General features: G+C 54.3%; 1 protein-coding gene across 8 annotated transcripts in view; it reads left to right on the plus strand.

Moving 5' to 3' along the window:
* The window catches only part of TRAPPC9 (trafficking protein particle complex subunit 9), a 566,520-nt gene that overhangs the window by 288,847 nt on the left and 255,441 nt on the right, over nucleotides 1-22,232 (plus strand). Inside the window, exon 18 of one of the 8 annotated variants that reach the window (XM_053208256.1) lies at nucleotides 5,868-9,857. The exons of the other annotated variants lie outside the window; for them this stretch is intronic. Coding sequence (XP_053064231.1) covers nucleotides 5,868-6,170 — 303 coding nt within the window. The 3' untranslated portion in view covers nucleotides 6,171-9,857. Of the gene's footprint in view, nucleotides 1-5,867; nucleotides 9,858-22,232 lie in introns of those variants that run through there. 8 annotated transcript variants of the gene reach the window in all.

Consider the following 22,232-nt stretch of genomic DNA (forward strand, 5'->3'; position numbering starts at 1 on the left):
CTGTCCAAACAGACTTCGTGCCTTCAGCTCAGCAGTCCTGGTCACACGTGCTCAGAAAGTGTGACAGGGGAGAGGACGGGGAGGGGGCGTGATCCAGGGGGAGGGCAGGAGGGCCAGCACTCACGGGCCTTGCCCTCTTCTGTCAGGAAGATGTGCCCGGCCCTGGGAGTTGGTGGTGACGGTGGCTTGCGAAGGGGACAGAAGACAGAACTGCCCATTAAATGGAGGGAGCACTGAGCATCTGCTATGGGAGAAGCTGGGAGCCGCCAAGATGAGAAACTCAGGGCTCACGGCTGGAGGTGGGCATTTTGGGTCCTAATCCTCGTTTTGCAAATGATTCTGTAATTTATTTGATGATTATGTAGGTATTATTTTCTCTAGGGTTCGAGTTCCTTATTTGGAAATAGAGGATTGGACTGGGGAAACTTTTGGCCCCACCCTCTGCCGCTTTATCCTCGCAGATTACGAGTCCGCGATTTTCACCGGGTGCCACACACACACACACACACACACACACACGCACACACGTACACACTCTTCTTCGCTGTGGAGACCAGGAGCTGCACACGGGCCCTGGCTGGTAGGGGCTGTGGGCGAGGTGAAGACCTCGGGCTTTTCCACGTCTTGCTCCTCTTTGCGCCCCACGAGCTGGTGCGTGCTGCCTCGTGATCCCCAGCTGGTCACTTACACATGGTCCGTTTCCGACCTCCTGTCTCCTCGTCGCACGTAGAGTCCACACTCTTCGTCCAGTCGCATTTCTCACCTGGCCAGCCCTGGCCCTTCTCCGGGTCCTCGTGTGGCCTGGTGGGGATGAAATCCTTTCGTCTCCCTTGCCCGGGAGCTGTGGCATGTGCGTGCTCGCTGCTGGGGATGCTGCCCCCACCCCTACCCCCCGGCCCCCCTGCTCTTGGCTCCTCCTTCTGGGTTCTCCAGTGTCAGCTGTGTTGTCCCGTCTCCCGAGAAGCCCGCCCTGAACTGAGCGCTCCTCCCGCCGAAACATCTGCTTGGAATCCTGCTCCCCTTGTTTCTGTGCCCCGTAGAAGGTGAGGTTCCCTTCTAAAGGTGTGTTACCACCCTCCATTTCTGTCCACACCGCACCTCCCGGGGCGTCCGGGGCTGGTTTGCTTTCCTTCTCTGGTCTCTGCAGGGAAGGCCGTGTGCCGTGTCGAGGGTGTGAGGAGTGAGCGAGTGCACCTCTCGGTGGTTCCGCGACTCCGTAGTTACCCACCACGTGCACCGACGGAAACTCCTGCGAGATTGCGCGGGAGGTGATGGGCTTGAACTGGGACCTGAAGCCCGGAGCGGAGCAGGGTGGATTTTCCTCACGGGAAAGCACACATGTGCCAAATCTCCCTCACGGTGTCAGGAGCACCTCAGACCCCGGGCCGGGGGGGGGGGGGGGGGCGGGGCTCAGGACGAGAGCTCCCGTTCTGGACACAGGCGCACGCTGACGCAGATCACCGCGGCCCGGACCCGCCAGGGTTGATGAAGAGTGCGCTGCCTGCCAGGCAGATGAGCTGCTGGGGGTATAAAGATGATACTTGTGGAGAGAAAGATGAAACGGGTCTCCCGAGCATCCCCTAGGAGTGGGGTGCCGTCCGGACCCTTGATGTGCGTTGTCTCATTCAATTCTTGGAGCTCTGAGGGAGGAGGCCTCGTGCCCTTTTCCTAAGTGGAGGTCCAGGTGCGTTGGCTTTTCCCGGGTCACACAGCTGGTAAGTAGAAACTTTGAAGGCAAGGCTTCTCTTGCTCCGAAGCCTGGGCTCTTCTGTTCCACCGCTATCTTCGGGGGCACAGTCTGTGTTTTCTCTCTGGCTCTCGGCACTGCCAGTCTCTTGGAGTGGACGTCTCAGCCCACCTGGCCACTCCAGCTTCCTCACCGTTTCACCCTGCGGGCCTCCCGGCGCGGATGGCCCTGACCTCCTCTTTGCAGGGTCGGACGCGTATGAGTGTGGCTGCCAACCCGGAGCCCCTCTCCAGCTCCTTGTCTACTCCAGGGGAGACTCCGACAGTTGGCACGTGTGTCCGATCTTGTGTCAAGATCAGCTTCCCGGGCACCTGTCTCTGTCAGCAACTTAGCCAGCTTTGTGCCCTGCTGCCTGGCCTCGGGACGCTAAACCCGGCGTCCATCCTGCGGGGCCCGGGGTCTTGGTGCGTTGGCATGCGGGCCGTGGCGTGGGAGCCGAGAGGCTTTTCTGAGGTGGTGCTGACCTTGCCTCAGTTCTGAAGGTTGAGCCGAGCCCTGTGTGATTCATCATCTGGCACTTTGTCATTGGGTTTCTTTTTGATCTGAGCAGCAGACATTAAAAAAAAAAAAAAAAATCCATCATTATAAAATCTGCATTCCACCAGTGATTTAACTGGGCTTAGACCTTTCGTTGCTCTTTCCCTTGGTCCCTGCCTCCAAGGAGAGGTGAGGGCCACCCCCTGCGCTGCAGCAGGTCTGGTGTGACGAGATGCTGCCTGCTGGCTCCCGTCAGGAGGAGACCCTCAAGGGGCTCTCTGACTCGGGTCGTGCGTGGTCCGGCCCCTCTGTGGAGCCTCTCCCACTCGGGAAGATGGATTGAGGGACAGAGGAGCTTGAGAAGAGGAAGGGCTTCAGCGAGGGGTTACTGTCCCCGCTGAGTCTGGAAGGAAGATGACATACTCACCAGGGGGACAGGGGAGAGGTGGAGGGAGCGTGTGTGAGGGGGGAAGCAAGGAGTTCGTGGGGAGCGAGGACACAGTAGGAGTGTTCCTACACGAGCTCCGTTCGCTCTGCAGAGCACAGAGCTCTATGGAGTCTAGCTGTGTCTGTCTTTCCGAAAGATGGAGAGGCTAGAGGTTCCAAGGAAGGAAGAAACGAAATCGAGAACAGGAAGGGTTGGTCTGGTCAGCGGGGGAGTCCTACCCAGTGGCCAGGCAGGAGACGGATTCAGCGAGTGTTAGGCGATGTCTCGGGAGAAGGGATGACTGTTGAGGATAAACGAGCGGTTCATTTGTCAATTTGCCACATATTTATAGAGCACTTACTACATCAGGCCCTGATTTAGCATGGCTACGCTCCCCTGAGATGAAACCTCTGGATGACCCTCCTGTCGGTAATGGGCTGTGCTAAAGCCCAGTAAGGGGAACAGGAACCAAAGTCTTTGTGGTCTTGCCCTGGGAAAGGGGAGGTGCTGGGGACCGTGGTAGACCTGGGGGAGGGAGAGGAAGAGGGAGACCCTGTCTGGACTCCATAAGGACTGTCCTCCCGAGGGTGGCCGTGGAGCCCCTGCCAGGCCGATAGCAGGCTGAGAAGTGCGCACGCGCAGCATGGCCCATGGGGCTGGAGGCCATGGTTGGCTCCCTGGGGTGCAGTGCAGGTTCCTGGTCGGGGGGCGGGTTGGGGTGGCATCTTGTTAACTTGGAAAGTTTAACACCATCCCTAGGAGGGTTGGAAGAGGGAGAGTGGCTTCATTTCTTCAGAGCGGCTCTGGGAAATGTTCTAACATAAGAGTGATGTTTAAGAAGGATCCATGCTGCTGCCAATCCTCCTGTGAGCTCAGAAACTCGCGGTGGTGGGTAGGTGTGTGGAGCCCCGACTCTGCAGTCAGGCTGCCCAGGTGGAGACCTGGTCGTGTCACGTACTCGCTGGGTGACCTTTGGTGTGTTGTGTTGTCTTGTGGAACCTCCGCACCTTCACCTGTAAATGAGCAGCAGTGTCTCTCAAAGGGCTGTTGGGATTGGCAGCTGAGCCAACAGCTATGAGTGCTTTGTGGTCACGGTGGCATCGCTGACTACAGTCCACCAACGATTTGTTGCTGCTTGTCAGATTCAAGGTACTGGTCCTTAACAGCAGCACTCCTGATGCTCCTTCTAGATAGTCCCCTGTCGGGGGCACTGGTACCAGCACCCTTGACTTGCACGCACAGGTTGCCAACAGTAAACTCCCCCACTCAGTTGTGACCAGCCCGAATGTCTACAAATCCTGCCAGATGTCTCTGGGGGAGGGCAGCACCTCCCACGTGTTCTGTCCTTCCTCCTCACAGCTCTCTTGGCTGAGACCGCTACTGGGCCTGGTCCACAAGTGAGGAAACTGAGGCACAGGGAGGTGACGTGATTGCCCCAATATGCTGTGTTCACGATGCTTCTACAGAAAGGGAGGTTCCTGACAGTTTTTCTCAAGGTTCTGGGAGAGCGGAGGGAGTCGTGGGGCTGAGGGTGAGGGGACCTCGTGCTTCCCCCTCTCTGCTGCTGCTCTGCCAGCCTCTGCATGGGCGGGAGAGGTGGAGCTGGTGTCCTTTCTGATTCCTGCTCCCCATGCACTCTTCCGTTTTTTTTTTTTTTTTTATTAGAGAGGGGGGTGGAGAGAATCTCAAGCAGGCTCCATGCTCGGCACAGAGCCCAACATGGGACTCAATCCCATGACCCTGGGATCATGACCCAAGCTGAAATCAAGGGTGGGCCACTTAACCAAACTCCCTGCAGGTGCCCCGCCATGCCCTCTCGACATCCAGGTTTACAGTTGTCCCCCTCATCCAAGGGCTCTGTCATCTGCAGCCCGGAAGCCTATGGTTCTCCTTGTGACATGTGGCCGGAATTCCAGTGGTGGCCTCATATGGTCTCATCCTGTAGGCCTGTAAGCATCCACATCATCACGGGAAGAAGGGGGAGTACGGCCCCGTATTTTGACCATATTTGCATAGTTTTGATTACTATAGTTCTATTTTACTTTTTGTTAATCTTTTACTGTGTCCAGTTTATAAAGTGAACTTTACCATAGATATGTGTATGTAGGAAAAAAAACCCCATGGTCTAAATAGGCTTTGGTACCATGGATGACTTGAGGCATCCACTGTGGGGTCTCAGAACGGCTCCCCTGTGGATAAGGGGGCTACTGTATCTCATTTCTTTATTGGCTGTCTGCGTTGTGTCAGATGGTTGCATCATTCTGGTGAGTCAGATATAGTCCTGGCTCTTCAGAAACATGAGCTCGGGAGCTGTCGGGATGTGGGGACTGAACGGTGTCCAGCAGCGGCACCATGACTCTGCAGGCAGGCAGGATGTAGCGCTGGGGAGTGTGGGGGGGGGGGGTCGAGGGTGGTATCGGAAGCGCCCATCGCCCCGCGCCCCCGGCAGCCAGAGGTGTCTGCTCACTGTCTCCGCCCACTCCAATTGGAAGAGGGAAACAGGAGCGAACAGTGAAGGAGGTGGAGGAAAGCCCAACCCAGACCAAGAGCCTGTGCAGCTGGAAGACCGTGCGGGAGCTGTGCCATGAGAAGCTGCGTCCCCTCCTCCTTGACTTCTTCATGTGAGAATGTTCTAGGCCCAGCCCTGTGCTTGGCTCCACACTCACTCGCGTGGTGACCTCCCCACGCTCCACACGCTTGTGTTGGCTGGCCTTCCGGGGCCCTCGGCTGGGTATCTGCTGTGCAGCCTGGACGCCCTGTGCTTTACCCAGCAGACCTTTCCCTCCAAGCCTGCTCCGTGCACTCCTAGCGGATGGCAGCACTCTCCTTCTGCTCTTGTTTTTGGAATCATTCCTTACTTTTTCTCAAAAACCTCATTCGTGAGCAAATTTTGTTGTCCCTACCCTAAGATGTGTCCAGAATTGGATTGCTCGTCACCCATCCCACTGGCCCGCATCACCGTTGGCTCTCCCTGGGGTGATGGCATTGGTTTCCAGACCGGCGTCTGTGTTCGCCGCTTTCCTCCCTGTGATCTCTTGTGCTTCATGCAGTGCAGCAGCCGGAGCGATCCCCTTGCCACCTAAGTGAGATCCATCGCTTCTCTGTGGTGGCTTCCCTGCATCACAGAAAAATCCAGAGTCCTAACAGTGGTCCAAAGGTTGTGTGCGTGAACCTCTTCCACTCCCATCTGACTCCCTTTGTCTTTGCTCTCCACAGCCCTGCCCTGCCCTGCCCCTGGCCCGCTGTAGCCCATACAGGACCATGATGCCTACCCTTTTGCCTCCCTGCTTTACCGGAGGCCCTTCACTCTTCCTGAGATGCTCTTCCCCTGGGATCTCCACGGCTCCTCTCACCACCTCCAAGTCTTGGCTGAATGTAAGCTTCCCAGCAAGCAAGGTACCTGCCAAGTGTCAGGTGGCAGCCCCCTCTCCTCCTGCAGCCTTCTTCTCCAGCTCTCAGCTTCCAGGCTCAGACGTGTGCTGCAGGAGATGCCTACTTACGTTTGCTGCCCTTGCTTGAAAGGCACTGTCTTGTGGTTGGCGGTCTTTGTGTGCATATCAGACCTTTCAGTAAGGATTCCTCTTGATGAGTGTCAGGATGTATTTGTGTTGATTTTTCCATGGCACACAGGGGTCGGTAAGGTTTCTTTAGGTCTGTTGGAGGCTTTGAGGGAGTGCTGGGCTCCCTTCCTTCTGCCTCTCTGCTTCCCTCTCGTCTCTCTTCTCTCTCTTTGGAAACTGTTTCTTGATAAGAATGCAGCTTTTAATGAACGCAAGTCTTTCAGGATTAGAACCAGTCCTCAGATCTCCAGCCTGTGTCCCGTGGAGCTATTGGAAGGGCCTTGCCCTCCCAATGCCTGACTTGTTGCTCTCTCCCAGCCCAGGGAAGGGCCTGGCTGTTGACTGACCATCTGTCAGGTGCCTGCTGGGAAAGTGTCATGGTGAGCTGCTCCTTCACTCTCCTGCCTTGGCTGGCAGAAGCTGCTGGCCATGGTGCTGAAGACGTGCTCAGGGGTCCAGCCAGGTAGCCTCTGGGTAAATTGTGTCCCTGTTCACATCTTGGGGTGGCTTCGTACTTGTGTGGCATGACACTGGTGGCTATGACCTCTCAGTCCACTGTGGTTTGGCATTTGAGGGAAGAGACCCCTTTTGTGGCATGACCCATGGATCGAGCTTTGGAACTCCAGTTCCAACGGACGTGGTTTACATATTCACTGTTGGGACAAAACATGTATGGTGGTCATCAACCACGAAAGCTCTGAGTACCTAGTACCAGCTTAGAAGAGCACCAGGCACTGCATCAGTCTCTTCATAAAATACCATCTCGATAAAGAGCTGACTAGGTACATGCCATTAACCCTGCTATGTAGGTGAGGAAACAGCTCTGAAAATGAAGTAAGTTGCCCGAAATCACATGCTGCAGTGTGTTGGAACTGGGATTCAAACTCAGGGAGCAGCTCTGTCCATTTTGCTGTGTTGCTGTTAGGTCTGCTGGTGCCATGCTCAGCGCTAAAACAGACGGATGCATTTGAGGTCCTTCTCCTTCCAGCGTTGCTGGTGTCAGGTCAGCAGGTGTGTGGGCACTGTGGATGCGTATCTGAGGGCGAGCAGCCCGTCTCCAGGTGTCCCTGTGTCCTGCTAGCTGGGGGGCTGCACATAGGGCATCCAGCCCTTTCTTGGCTGCCTGTGCTCCGGGTAGGGTGGGATGGTGGGAGCGTTGAAGGGGACTTGGGTTCTGGGGCTGGAGTGGAAGCAGGCAGCCTCTGGAGCCAGCCTGGCCTGCCTGGGGCTGCACCACCACTGATGCTGATGGAAACTGAGCCTGGAGTCTCCTGGGCAAAGAGGAAGATAACCACCCCCTTCCCCTGGGCAGAGGCATGACAGGACGGGGTCCCAGCTCCCTGCACGCAGGTGCCCCTCAGCAGACACTGCCTATTGCTGCCTCGGGCAGTCAGGTTCCAAGTTCAGAGTGGTGGGGCAGCAAGCGGGCCAGGGCACAGGTCACCTGCAGATTAGCTGGCCCCAAGGTGTCTGGGAAGGTGTGCCCAGCAGTGAGAGTGGGGACGTACCTGGTGCTGCTGTCCCCATGGAGGCCATGCTGCTGAGAGGGTCAGTGTGGAGTCTGTGTGGGGCAGCCGCCCTTGACTTGACTGTGTGATGTGGAGTCCAGGGCCAGTGTTGGAAGGGAAGCAAGAATGAGGAGGACCAAGGGAGGGAAAGTAGATCTGTGGTCACAGGGGGATTCTCATTCCAGCCCTGGGGTCACGTCCAGGCAATGTCAGGCAGGCACCTTGGCTCTACGGGCTCAGCGTCCACCTGTGCTCACTAAGGGGTTGTTGGTCTGTAAGGGCTGGTTCTTCAGGTAACAATCATGCACTGGGGGTTCTTCACCCTCCCAAGGTTGGGTGCGGACAGTGGGCTATGTTTCCACCTGACCGGGACCCGGGGTCACCTCCTGCCATAATCTGCCTTGGGACTCTGAGAGACACAGAGTGCCTGCCAGGAGGGCTTGATGGGTGCTGCCTTGGAAACAGGGCAGAATGTCCTCCTCCCAGACCCTGGAGGTTCTCAGGTAGCTAAGACTCGAAGGGCTCTGGGGTGGTTTACATTTGTGCTGATGAAAGAGAAAGATGAACAGAGGACATTTTAAAAAGCTATTTTGCCTATTGTAGAAGTGGTAATAACTCTCCAACCATGTTGACACCAGACAGCGTGCTGGGCGACATGCTTACTTCTTAATTTGATTTCAGAGTAATGTGGAGGTGGATGGTTCCTCCCATTGACAGACCAGGACCATGAGATGTAGGGTGAACTTTGCCCAAGTTCTTGTAACTAAGAGGCAGGGCCAGCAGTGTCGATTTTTCTGACTCTAAGTCCCATTTTCTTAACCTGTATGCTCGTTACAAAAAGGAGAGCAAAACTGTGGAAAGTGTACACCATCATTTCCAGCACCCAGAGGTGACTGACATTTGAGCACATTCTTCTTCACCCCCTTGGTCAGAGGGAGGACAGGATTTGGGCAAAGGGACATGCTTGGGGGTCAGACCGTCCTGGCCAATTCCTGGAGTCAGTAGCTGTGTGATATTGGAGAGGTTACTCAGTCCCTCTGATAGCACTTTCCACACCTGTGAAAGAAGGATAAGGATGTGTGCGGTGTATAAAGTGTCAAAGGGTGGATGAGGTAATGTGGTGACAGTAGCAGGGGGGCCTGATACAGACGAGGCACTCCTTGAAGGGTGGCTTTGGCTTCGATGATTCTGGTAAAGAATGCATTTGGTGAGGCCTGGAGACTGGCCGAGGGAGCCGGCGGCTGGAGAGCGGAGGGCAGGGAGCCGCGTGGAGGGCCGCGTGCAGGGGCAGGATGGGCCAGGCTGTGGAAGCCCTTGAAGGCCGTGCTGGGGGGTCGGCTTCTGTCCCAAGGCTGTGGGGGGCCGCTGAGTGTTAAGGAGAGACTCTGGGGAGAGCAGTCCTGGGCTGAGAACAGTTTTTAATTCTGTTATTTTTTGCAACTTAGCCGCAGCGGGCGGGACAGCAGATCAGAACCCTTTGAAGCCGACTTGAGAGGCCCCTGGTGCCCCTGCTTCACTGCTGACTTTCTAGCGTTTTTCATCTCTGCTCTTATCTAGATCATGGGAGTTAATTATCTCTCCAAATATTAACTCTGTCCGTGACTTTATAATGAGATTTTCCATCATCTTCCAAAGACTACCTGCTGCTTTCTGCAGGAAACACCATTGGTAGTGATACTTTGGTGCCCAAAATAGAGGCAGCAGGGTGGCTACCCATATGCAAATTGGTACTAAGGGATCCTTCCTTTGGGCGAACTCCTGTCAATGTGGGGGGCCCATCTGGGGCTCTGAAAGTCTCCACCTCTGTGCAGAGCATGAGCTTGGAGAGCCCCTCTGTGGGCTCGGCCTTGCCTGCCCCTCTCTCTGCCCATGCTTCTTCCACAGCACTGGGCTTTGGTGTCGCTGAGAGTCCACAGCCATCGACGCCGTCACCGCACGCGAGGGACACTGGCGGCTGGACCTCCCAGGCAGCTACGGCAAGTGGTCGGACAGAGCGCCTGTAGTGAGCGCTGCGTGCTCGGCGCCCTGAGCCCGGCCGAGGGTTTCTCCTCACTGCGCCTCTGCTTTCCTTGAGACGGGACGACCTCTCTTAGCTGCTCTTATCATTGCTGGGGACTTGTTTCTGTGTATTCATGGTTTATTCCCTGTCTCTGGGCTGTGTCTGAGCTTTTCAGACTCGATCCCGTCAGCACTTGAGTTTCTGTATGTTCTGGAGAGTCATGCCAGTCCAGCTTCTCCGGAGCAGACATGTGCTCCAGAGTGGAGCTCCGCGTGCACCTGCTCCTCCCATCGGCCCGCTGGGCCCCTCTCGGCCTTGGGTGTCAGTGCAGGGAGCCAGGATGGGCCAGGATGAGCCAGGATGGGCCGGGAGTTGTGGCTGTTAGAATTCCGGGCTGGGCGGGCGGGCCAGGCGCCTCACCTGGGGCAGCGCTGGGTGGGACGCTGGGTGGCCGGTCCTCGCTTCAGCGGATGGCCAATCCCACCGTGATCGCTGTGTGAATCTAAAGAAACACATATGTTGACCTGGGCTCAGGGCACTCCTGGGGGCTTGGGAGCCCTCCCTCAGAGCCGCCGTCACGTGCCTCACTCCTGGTTCATCTCATGTTGACCAGACTGCTTGTCTCTGGAGTTGGTTTTAATTCCCACTTGTCTGAGATGTTGTCAGTTTTGTCCTCACCTAGTCCACCACGGAGGCTTTAGGAAATGAGGCGAAATCAGTCTGGTCTTGACCTCAGCGATCCTGCAGAGGGACATTGCAGGAAGTGAGGGCTAAATCTGTGTGAGAAGGTGACTGTCCATGTGTCTGGGGTGTGGTCTCGCCAGCTTGGGGAGGTCCCTCCCTCTGTGCACGAGGAGGTGGTTTATCCCACGTGAGCATACTGAGCTCTACCTGTGCTGGTACTAGCTGAGCATGGCCCCGTGAGGGAGGGGCGGGGTGTGGCAACCGGGTCCCTTTCTCTGGCGAAGCAGCAACCATGTCCTTGCCACCAAGTCCTCTGCTGCTCTCTCTCTCTCTCTCTCTGTGGGCGCTCACCACCCCTCCCCTTGGCCGCCTCTCTGCAGGGGCGACAGTTTCCAGGATTAGCGACAAAGCGTGTAAAGGGTGCAGTGCAGAACTTGGCCTGAGCTGGCCTGAGTGTCCGATAAATACAAAATTACCTGGATTAGCTCCAATCCCCCAGGCCTCCCAGGCAACTGGGAATGAATCACCTGGTGCCTGGTAACACAGCCGGAGGAGATCAACACGATGAGAGTTTTTTTTTTTTTTTTTTTTTTTAAAGTATCAGCTGTTTAATGTCAGGTGAAAACACAAAACTTGCCCTCAGATTAGGGCTTGCTGTGAGCAACAGGGCACAGGAGGAGCTGAGTTTCTCAGCCTTGGCTCTGAGCAGCCGCAGCGGCAGCCGGAGGTCTGATGGATGAAGGGGGGGTGTGCTTGGAGCGAGGGGATCGGTGTGATCCGTGTTTCAGGTGGAACCTGGATTCGTATGGAAGTACTCGCTAGGCTTCAGCTCTAGGTCAACCGATGTAAGCTCTAATAGCTAGCAGAAACAGTAGAATCCCTGGTGTGTGTGGCTGTGTGTAATTAAACATCTGCCTGCTCTTGGGTTTGTAGGCATAGGCTCCAAAGGCCTCTCACCCACTCATCCATCAGGAACGGAACATCTGCTCGTTGGGCACTCTGCGCAGCTCGGAGTATTGGCGCGGGGAAGATTTGTGCAGATGTGTGGCCCTTCGCCTCCTAGTCCCAAATCCAAAAAGCTCCCCGAAGAACGCTTTCCTTTTTGTGAAGATGGGTCCAACCTATTGGGCGTTGAAACCAGACCCGATTTTGTGCGATGCTGTCTAAAGTCTTTGTTTCACTTAGTGGGACTCCTTCTCTGTTACAGCAGACGCCTAATGTGACAGGTGTGGCGTGTGATGGTGCGTGGGATGGCGCGCCTACCTCATCGCCTTTCTCAAATCTGAAGACGTCCCCGCTACGGAAGGCTCCGGACCAGTGCCCTTCTGACTTGTGCAGCGAGGAAGTTGGGAGGGTGTGGAGTGGCAGCTCTCCAGGGGGATGTGGAGGAAGGCGCTGGGGGCGGGGGCCCTGGGAGGGCGCCCTGCGGAGGAGGGTTGTCTGGGCACAGAGGGGAGAAGAGAAGGCTCTGCCGGGACAGCAGCAGAGCAAGGACCCTGAGGAGACACTGCGGAGGCACCGCACGAGCCTGGTGCGGGAAGAGCCTCTGCGTTGGCTTTTCCTGCAACTTGCTTTCCTGCAAAGAATTTCAGTTTTGAAAACGGAAGCACAACAGAAAGGTATGGAGAAGAGCACGTCCCCCCTCCTGCTCCCGGGACAGCTGCTGCTGTGAAAGTGAGCCCCAGACAGACACGGCCTCTGCGTTCCTGCGCGGGGGGAAGACTGGCCAGAAGGACAGATGGTTGTCCCCTGAAGTAGTGTCACTGTTCGCAGTAGAATTATTAACTGTTGTTAGTTGACTTCACTGGAACAGGGGGATGAAATGGAATGAGCACCGAAGGAATTGCTGCACTTGGGGTATCTTCAGGCATGACAAGAGAAACGGTGGCCTAGGAGCTTTAAGATGGAGGGAATCGTGTGCTTAACCTTGTGTTGCTAAACTGTGCGTTTCCGCTCTCCAAATTGGTGGTTGATTTCTCGTTGTGAAAAATGAGGAGATTTACACTTGTGTACTTCCTGCCTCTCGTCGTCCGCCTCCCACACAGCCGTTTCTTCTTCAGGACGTGCAGCACTTACGGTCTCTTGTCTGTCCTCTCAGACGGTGCTCGGCGCTCCCTGTGCGTCTCCCTGGAGGCCACGCTCCCTGCCGCCCTTTGCCACAGCTGCCCGTTCCCGAGCGTGTCCTCCTTTCTCTCTCAGCTGGTGGACCTTACCAGAAATGTTTTTGAGGATGGCTGCCCCTTAGGTGATTTTCTCATTCTCCCGCTGCTCACAGGTGCCGAATCCCTACTGTCAGGCAGGTGCAGAGGCCCTGGGGGTGTGGCCATGAGCACCACAAACAGAATCTTGCCTTCAGAGGGCTTCTGTCCTGGTGGGGAGAAGGCAGAATGAATAAAACAATTTCTTAGGGTGATGGTTCTGGGAAAGAATGTGATACGCGACGGGGGGGCATCTCTGAGCAGGGGGCGTTTGTTCTGAAGTCTCAACAGTGAGAGCAAGATGGCCATGCACACACCCAGGGGTGCGCGGTAGTTGTCCAAGCAGAAAGGACAGCCCGTGCAAAGGAGCAGGGTGAGTCCAGCGTGGCGCTTTGGAGGAGTCCCGAGGCCTCGTGAGTGAGCGTTCTCGGAGCTTTTGTTGGCGACCCCAAGATTTTGTGGGGCAGGGGCACGGGGGCCTTTGTAGTGGCCCAGGGAAGGGTAGCTCCCTGTGCTGCAGACGGGTCACTGTGTTGGTTGGACACGGGCTGTGGGGGCAGGGGTGGGGTGGGGAGGGGCTCCCGGTGACAGGCACTTGGACTCAGGACCTGTTCAGGAGAGAGTAAGGGTGTCCCATCAGCTGGCGGCCCGAGCACCAGAGTTGTGGGGTGTGATGTCCTTACTGAAGTCAGGAAAGCTGGGCGGCATCGGATCGTGGGGAGAACTCAGGGTCCTTGTTGGGCAGGTTCCCTCTGAGCGCCACTTAGGGTCCAGCAGAGGTGCAGAGAGCCGGGGCGCGTCTGCTGCCCTGGGGCTGGATGAAATTGTGGAGGTGGTGGCAGGGCCCACAGTGCCCCAGGGGCACTTGAACATCTGTGATGGAGCTGGGAGTGCACAAGGGGGTGGGGGGCAGTGCGAGGCAGCAAGGGCGGGTCCCTCGGAGCCTGGGGAAGAGGCTCTTCAGAACATGAGTGAGCGGGAAACCTAGTCAGAGCTGCTGAGGGCATCAGGGGAGACCAGGCCAGAAAGCTGCATTGGCTTTGGGACTGGAGAGGGCCCTTCGGGGAGGGGAAGGCTGGGGAGAGGAGGCTCCTTCCTCCAAACCCTCCAAACCCTGAGCCCCCCCCCCCCCCGCCCCCCGTGGCTTGTCTTGATGACAGCACTCTGGTGCCACGCCCCCTCTCCAACACCTGGCGGGGGTGGGGACAGCAGCGCGTAGGGTCGTTGGTAGTTGGGCCCCATTCAAGTCTCAAAGAGGGGGCAAGATCAGGCAACCCTGTGCCTGGCAGGGTCGCAGCTGTGGTATGGACACTTGGGGAGATACGTGTGCAAGCCTGCACTCCTCACTTCTGTGTCCTCCTGCCTGCTTGCCCTTGTAGAGAACCCAGCCCGTCCAGAGTGCAGGCCCGGGAGACAGTTTCGGCAGCACTTTGGAGAAGAGATGTTTAGTTTTGAACAATGAATCAGAAACGGAAGGTTTGTTGACAGAGGCAGGCCGCGGCTCCCCGCACAGAGAGCGCCAAATCAGGGCATTATCGACCAAAGCGTCGGCTCTTGTCCACTTCCACAGGGGTGTGCGTGGGGCTGTTCTCCGGCAGGCCTCGCAGGAGACTACGTGTCCCTGTGCCCTCTGAGTGGACGGGCAGGGCAGAGGAGAGCCGGTCGCTTTGAAACAGCAGAGTGGGCACCTGGTGACACAAGAAGCTCTGCTTCCATTCAGCGCGTCTCCTTCAGGAGGCAGGTGCTCGGCTGGTGAGCTGGCCGCGCCTTCCCGGTGCTTTCGGTCGAGACGGTTCCCAGGACTTCTCATGGCACAACGTGAAGACCTACACAGAAGAGAAAGGATGGTTTTATACTTAGAGACATTTTATCAGGATGCTGCAGAGAGAAGTGGAAGTGTGGATTTCCAGTGTGGGCTACAGTTTTAACGCCCTGACCCCCCACTTTTAACAGCATCCTTTCTGCAGTGAAGCAGAGGGAACCTAAGGTGTAAACCTGACTGAGGTGGCCCCCTCTCCGGAGCAGGCACGTGGGCTCCTTCAGGAGCCTTAATCATGAGGTCCCTATCGGTCCCAGAGGGCGTCAACAAACCTTGGGGCACAGGGGGAGCCCTCCTCTTCAAGGAGGCGTGCGCTGGCCTCGAGGCTTACCCGGGCATGGGGGGGACCACGCTGGCTCTGTGTGTCTGTCTCCGTTACCTGCGTTCTGGCGGTGAGTGGGCGATCACATCACGTACACCAGAGCTATCTGATGAGGAGTTTGAGAGCTCAGCATTTCGAGTCCCGCCGAGTCCTGCTCCCTGCCTGTCCACCTTGGGCGAGTTACTGAATGTCCCCAGGTATGGGTTTCCTGTCTGTGAAGCAGGAACAAAGGTGTGCCTGCTGCAGGGATTTATTGTGAGAAGTGAAAAAGAAGGTAGGAGCCCGTGCTATGCTCTGTGCCTGGCACCGAGTCACATTTGGTCAGTGTCAGGTGTCTGTTAAGGTGGCAAAGTGTCAGCTCCAGGCTCAGGGCTGTCATGTGGACCCACCCTCTGGCTAAGAACCAGGTAGGGCTTCCCTGGACGCTGGTCACCACCGTGAGCCATGTGTGGTCCCAGCCCCGCCCACCAGTCACGGCAGCCCCATCCCTGGGCAGCTCCCAGCAGAACTAAGAATGCACATTAGCTCCGGTGACGTGATGCATTTTGATTTTCATGTTGACTTTTGGAAAGGCGGGTTGGGCCAGATGTGAAGGACCTTGGGTGTCATGCAGTGAGCTTCGATGTTGTCCTGTAGGCCACTGATGTAGGCTTTTAAACAGAACAGGAATATGCTCATGTTCACCATGGAGTTAACCATTATATCTAGATTAAAAACGGCTGGGATCCCAGCTAAATTAAAGATGAATCAAAAGCAACGATACTTAGGATAATTTTAGTGCTCTGTCCGTTTAGGATTTTTCTACTGGACGATTTTACATTTATAGAGATGTATTTTCATTATAATAGCATAACGTGTTCACTACAGAAGATGTTACAAATACAAAAATGTGGGAGGAAAAAAAAAATCAACTGTGTTCTATGGCCCGGACTCAATCTCTGTCTTTAATTCTCTTCTCTTTGCACAACTGTGATCACAGCCACCATTTATTGAGTGACTCCTATATAACAGATGTTATCCTAAGCCTTTTATTAGAATAATGCCCTCTGTGGGTTTTTTTCCTTTTTACCTTGACACCTGTAGAACCTGAAGATGAGGCAAGTCAGATGCCTCGACCAGGACCACACAGCTGCTAGATGCCTACACAGCTCCTGCCTTTCTGACTCTTTGTGTTGTAACAAGTTGCACGCACATCTTTGTGTCCTGCCTTCTTCACTCAGCGTTAGTACGGAGCCTTTCCCCATTTCAGTCAACGTCACTGTCAGTGTAATCTGAATGCTGTATGATGTACGACCATATGATGTGACCAGAATATTCTAAATATTTTTCTTAAACATAGGGCATTCTGGTACTGACCCTTTTACTACTAACTTCATAAACACTGCTGTGATAAACATTGTTTTTCTCTGTGGAAAGATGCTGTCTGAATTCCAGATCGTATTCTTAGGTTAGATTCGCAGAAGTGTCATTACTTAGTTAAAAGGTGTGAACGTTTTAAAGTCACTTGTTGGTTGCTGTAAAATGGCTTTCCAGAGAAGCTCTCCTGCTTCAACATCACCAGCTGTGTGTGAGGATATTGATCTTGCCCCAGACTCTCCAGCAATGGACACTCTTGTTATAACCTCGAACAAATGTGAGCTTAACTGAGACGTAAATAATTCTGGCCTGCGGGCACTTGATCTCAAACTAAGACCATTCGATTTTTTTGTGTTTAACAAAAGGAGAAAAGAATGAGTCTAACAGTCTTTTGCAGAAACTTAGTTTCCAGCAGAAAAATTAACTTAAACATCAGGCTGGAAAAATAGGAAGTTTATAACAGTTTGTCAAGCGCTGGGCTCTTCAAAGCAGTATTTTCAAGTTTCGTAGTTGAGAAGACTTACCTTCTCACCCCCTTTGTTCTGTGGACCTGTCACCACGTTAATGTTAATTAGGCTGTTAAAATGCATTAGAATATCAAGATGCAGGGGCTTGTCCTCTTTCACCTATCTTTATTTGGCAAATCAGAATGTGTTCTCTGCCAGTGCTTTGGGGGTCCCCTTGCTTCTCTCCAGCCCCAGAGCGGCTGTCGCCTGGGTTCTCTCTGGGCAGGGAATTGGTGGTGCACCGTGCGTTGACATTTTCATCCCTAGAAGACACGCTGCTGTCTGATGTGGTTTCAGATTCTGTTTTTCCTTTAAATTCTTTGAAGAAGGTTGCTGCTGGCCCGGGTCAGAAAAGCATGGCTTTCTTGTGGCTGCTGGGTCCGATAACAAAACATGTGGCTTTCATCTGGGGCTGATAACTCAAATTTCAGATAAGGAGGAGGTGGGGTCAGAGGATTCTAAAGCTTTTCTTTTTCACTGACAACATCCTTCGCTTGTTAAACATTCTTCAGTTTCATTTGGTTCACCAGTCTTATTTTGAGAGGGCTGGGTGCCGGGTGGTCACAAGTGCCCATGGTGCCCAGGGTCCCCGGGAGAGGGAGAGCTGTTTTCAGAGACTTGCTACATGCGAGGCAGGAAAGTACCGAATGAGTTCTCCTGTGGGCGAGGCCTCTGATTCGATGTGCAGGACAGAGCGGTGCCCAGACGGTGCAGGCTGGTGGGGAGGCAGGTGTGTCCAGCCCACTTTGATTACCCTATCCATTTAGGGTTGCTCTAGGGGACAGTTGTACATTTGTAGACTTGCATTGTAATAGAACTGTGAACTCAACACACGAGTATGACCATCTTGCCTGGCACCCCTCCCCTGCCAGGACTCCACAGAGGATTTCCTTGATTGGTAGTGTCTTTCTGCGAGCTCTCTTCTAGAGGAATCAGATACGCATCAGTTTTACTCTTCACCTTGACTTTGATGGAGTAAACACTGAGAGTGAAGGGGAACAGGTTGGGGGGCAGTCTGGTCAGAGGAGGGCATTGAACTGGGATCTGAGGGATGAGGAGGTTCATAGCTGGAGATGTGGGTGTGCGGTGAGGGGAGAGGGCCAGGTGAAATGTGTCCTGGGGGAGGGCCCTTGGGTTTGTCACCTGGAGAGGTATTTGGGAACAGGTGGCAGTTCAGTCTTGATTATGCCCTTGCAGGTTGGTAGGTTGGTAGGTTGGTGCCTTCTCCGAGAAAGTCCAGTCACACCTGCAGAGGCAACATGGTGCTTTCCTGGAAGAAGTGGCTTTCCCGACTACTGGCCCATGAGGAGTCTAGGGCTTGTGATCGTGGACACAATGGGCCCATCCCAGCACCTTCCCACAGTGCCAGTAGGAGGACCTCAGGAGATAGTGGTTGTACAGCACCTTGAACTCTAAAGCATTGGATAGAAACTCTGTGCCTGTTTCTTTGGCACTTGGGTCAGTGTCCACACACACACGGCTTGTGTGGCTCTGGCCCCAGCACTGGGAGTCACATGGGCAGGCTGTGGGCGGATTTGTGTGCCCAGTCACCCCGAATCGTAGGTGCAAGGCTTAAATCTCCACAATGCCGAGTGCCAAGTTACAAGGAAAGCTGTTGAGAGACCTTTGCACGACCTCACCAGATGTTCACGGTCAAAGGCCTTGTTTCTGACCTTTAACGTACTTCATTCTCATGAGTCTTCCAGCATCTCTTCTGGGAACCTTGGCCTTTTCGTGAAATAGAATTGATTCGTATAAGGTGAGATTTCTTAAAGTAGAAGTTAGAGGGGGTACCGTCCGACCAGGTGAAAGGGATACCTTTTGGGTATGCTTGCTTGGGCTTTTGGGTTGACTGTCACTATCAAGTGTGTGTCCCTGTCATTATAAAAGGGAGAAATAGAGGGGCACCTGGGTGGCCCAGTCGGTTGAGTGTCCGACTCTTGAGTTGGGCTCAGCTCCTGATCTTGTGGTGACGAGATCAAGCCCTGAGTCAGGTAGAACCTGCTTGAAGTTCTCTCCACCCCTCCCCTCCCTCAAAAACAAACACTTAAATATAATAAAGGGGAGAAAGAGAGCAGTCCCGGGTGCATGACTTCGGGAGAGTGCTTGTGATTGAGGCCAGCAAGCAGGACTGCCAAACTTTGGGCTCCTTGATTCTGCACCTGCACCGCCCCGGTCCTCACAGCCCTTCACAGGTGGGTGTCACATCACTTCTCTGGGGCTTCTTGAGGTTGAGGAACTTGCCACATTCCCATGCCCTGTGACGGCCAGAACCAGGATTTGAGCCAGGATTGGCCTATTCAAAGCATAAACTCTTGTCAGTTTGGTGTTTGCTCGTTCTGGCTTTTTTTCTGTCCCAGGCTGAGAAGCTGGACGTTAGCGCAGAGGACCAGGGGCCTAAGTGGGGTCTTGAGGGTGTCAGAGGCAAAGGGCCAAGCCATGGTTGGCCAGGTCTCCCATTGACAGGTGGTGGTGAGGGCAGACAGGGAGGGGCTGATCCAGGTTTAGGGCACAGACCACGTGCCTGGATAGGACATCCTCTCTGCTGGATGGAGTCCTTGAAGATGACACATGCTGGACTATGAGCTGTTCCTTTCTGAAGTGGGTTCGAGTCCTGCATCAGACGCCTTTATCCTTGCAGGGTAGTGTTTTTTCCAGATGGGCTTCCATTCCTGGTAGGCTTTCTTTTCCCCACCTGCAAAGTTCCTACCTACTCACTCACCCCCAGCCTAGCCAGCTGTCCCACGTCCACCACTGAGGCCCTGGACCTCCCCTCTGTCTAGTGCTGCTGTCGCCTGCCCGTCCCTCCCTCTGGAGGCTGAGGCCTGGGGGCTGAATCTGGACCCTCTCCCAGGTCGGCGGTCAGTGGCTCAGGCCCCAGCGCCGCGGGCGGGGGTGGGGGGCACTGCCACAGGATCCACGTGGGCAGTTCTGGCCTTGTGTTAACAATTAAAATGTTGTTTTAAAATTTCATAAACCTTGGTACTCTTGCAAGTGACCACGTAGAGCTATTTAAAAGCAAGAAAGCAGTGAGGAAATCCTTCGGAACAGATTCCTTGTCTGTAAGCTGATGGCGGAGCGTTTTGTTTCTTTCTTTGAGAACAGTTTCTAATTAAACGGAGATGAACTGCATGCTTTGAAGGCATCTTGTCTTGCGGCGGTTCTGCTACTGTTGGTGGGTTTTCACGTGCTTTCTTTCTAATTTCATGAGCTCCAAGACAAATGCAGGATGAAGGGCTTGCTTTTTGGGGAAGAAAACTGTGTTTTGCTGTAAGGACCAGCAACCTTAGACACGTTAGGCAGACTTCGTTCTCCACCTGAGACTTTCTGGACTCTTGCTTCTTCCTATGGCTTTTCTGCCTCTCCTTCCCCCCCCCCCCCCCCCCCCGATTCCTCGGCTTTATTTGCTTTTGCTCCGTGTCTCAACCCCTCTGGTCTTTCCACCCTACGGTCTGGCCCAGCTGCTGCCTCCTTCAGGATGCGCCTCCCATGTCCCAGACTCCCTGTCCCAGAGGGAGCAGCACAGGCCCTGCTCAGAGGCAGTTAAAAATGAAGACCCTTAAAACCACCTCCCGGGGCCCATTTTGGCCCAGGGGGCTGTCAACCTCTGACTCTGGGGTCCGTACTTGCCCAGTAGGGGTCCTGTCGCACCTACCCTTGTACAATTTTGTGTGAGGTGAAGGAAAAGAAAGTCATTGGATTATCTTACTTTTTAGCCTCTCTCATGAAGCCACATATTTTCTAAAGCAGGGATTATGTCCATTCACTCACCCATTTGTTGATTCATTAATCCATTCAGTCACTCAGCTATTTATGGAATACCTATTGTCGAACAAGTGAGTCAGTCTTCATAGAGCGTCAGTCTAATGGGGAGGTATTTGTTCAAAACACAAACAAGTATGTATTAGATTAGAATTCCTTCTATGGCTATATTTTGTTACTTGTATTTTAATATAGGGTCTTGCGTGCATACACACACACACACACACACACACACACACACACACACACAATGTGACAGTTGGAATTGAGACTGGTGTCCTGGTAAGTTGGTGATGCACCAGGAACTGGGTGGTCCGGTCCTGATGGGCACTGGGGCTCCCAGAAGGAGGCCTGGTATGGAGTGAGGGGGAAGCGCTCCTGGCCCCGGGCGGCCTGACATGTCTCCTGTGCTCTTCCTGTGTCCTCACATTTTGATGAGCCATCTTGGTTAAATCCTGGCTTTCTCAGAGACCGTGATTTTTGAGGGAGTTTTTACTTTGTAAACTTACAAGGATAAGGACAAGACCCGTGAATTAGTGTGATTGGAGAGAGCCCATTATCTGAGCCCACTGATTAGCTGGATCCACTCACCGAGCAGCAGGGGGGAAAGTGCTAGATCTTTTGAGAGGCTCTTGGGAAGCATCCTCCTCATGATGTTATCAAGGGAGCCATTGCGGACCATGGATTCTGTGTTAGTGTTGCAAGTTAGTGTCTTCAGGGTTTCGAATGTTCAGGGAGACGTGATGTATGCATATAGTGCTTAAAAGTGGTCAGACAGCTCGCTGCCTCCCTACTTACTTACAAAATGGGGATCATGACCATACCTCCTTTTAGGACTGCAAGGGGCTTCCAGTAGGAAGGGCTTCCAGCCTGTAGAGGAGCAAGCAAGTCACATTAGCTCTTGGTAGTGGTAAGGGCTCTAGTCCTCACCATTGTTACCGGTGGGTGAGCATAAGAGCTTTTACTTCCCTGTTTGACTCCTCTGTTCAGAATCTGCAACAGCAAAAGGCTGCTAAGGAGAAGTGACTCACAATGCCCCTGTCTCGCTGCAGAAGGCTCGTTCCCTGGCTGTTACACAGGTGAAACTGTGCTATCGTGGGAAGGTCCTAGGTGCCCGGCGACCCTGGGTGGGGGCTTCCCCTACTTGGCAGCCTCCTCTTCTCTGCTCCAAAAAACTGGGTTGCAGAAATAGAGGCGAATGGAGACGTGCTGGGTCATCTCACCGGCTTGAGGTACTCACTGTAGGTGCAAACTCATGGTGCAGTAGGTGGGGACGATGGTGGTGAGGACGCCGACTTCTCACACGGTTGCGCTGGAGGTGCCTCTGCAGAGCTCAGCTGTCGACTGTCTTTGGCTCCCCGGTCTGTTCATCTGTGCCATCAGCTGGCCCCCCAGGATTGCTGCTAGGATTTATGAGCCAGCAGATGGGAGGCATATATCTGGGGCATGGTAGGTGATTAAGTTACAAATGTTGATTATGGGAAATTTCAAACACATAGAAAGTGAATGGGAGCATACTGAATCCCCACCCGTGCACTCACTGGCTTCAGTTATTTCAGGCACTCCTCCCGCAAGCCTTGGTCATCTAGGCTACACCACTTCCTCTGTCCCTGGGCGGTGATGAGGAGGATGGCAGTGGCGGTTGTCATTTACTTGTCCTCAACTGTGAATTGATGCACAATTTAAATGCACAGATCTTAACTCAGATGGCTACACCCTGTTGCTCTGGTTCCTTCTCATGACTGAGGATGTTTCAGCCTCTCCAGAATGCTCCCTCCTACTCCTTCTCAATCAGTCTGTGCACCCGAATTAGAGGCCACTTCTGTTCTCCACCCCCCACCCCCCCTTGTCTATTTTAGAACGGCCT

Source organism: Acinonyx jubatus, chromosome F2, assembly GCF_027475565.1.
Source record: "Acinonyx jubatus isolate Ajub_Pintada_27869175 chromosome F2, VMU_Ajub_asm_v1.0, whole genome shotgun sequence".
Taxonomy (NCBI): Eukaryota; Metazoa; Chordata; class Mammalia; order Carnivora; family Felidae; genus Acinonyx; species Acinonyx jubatus.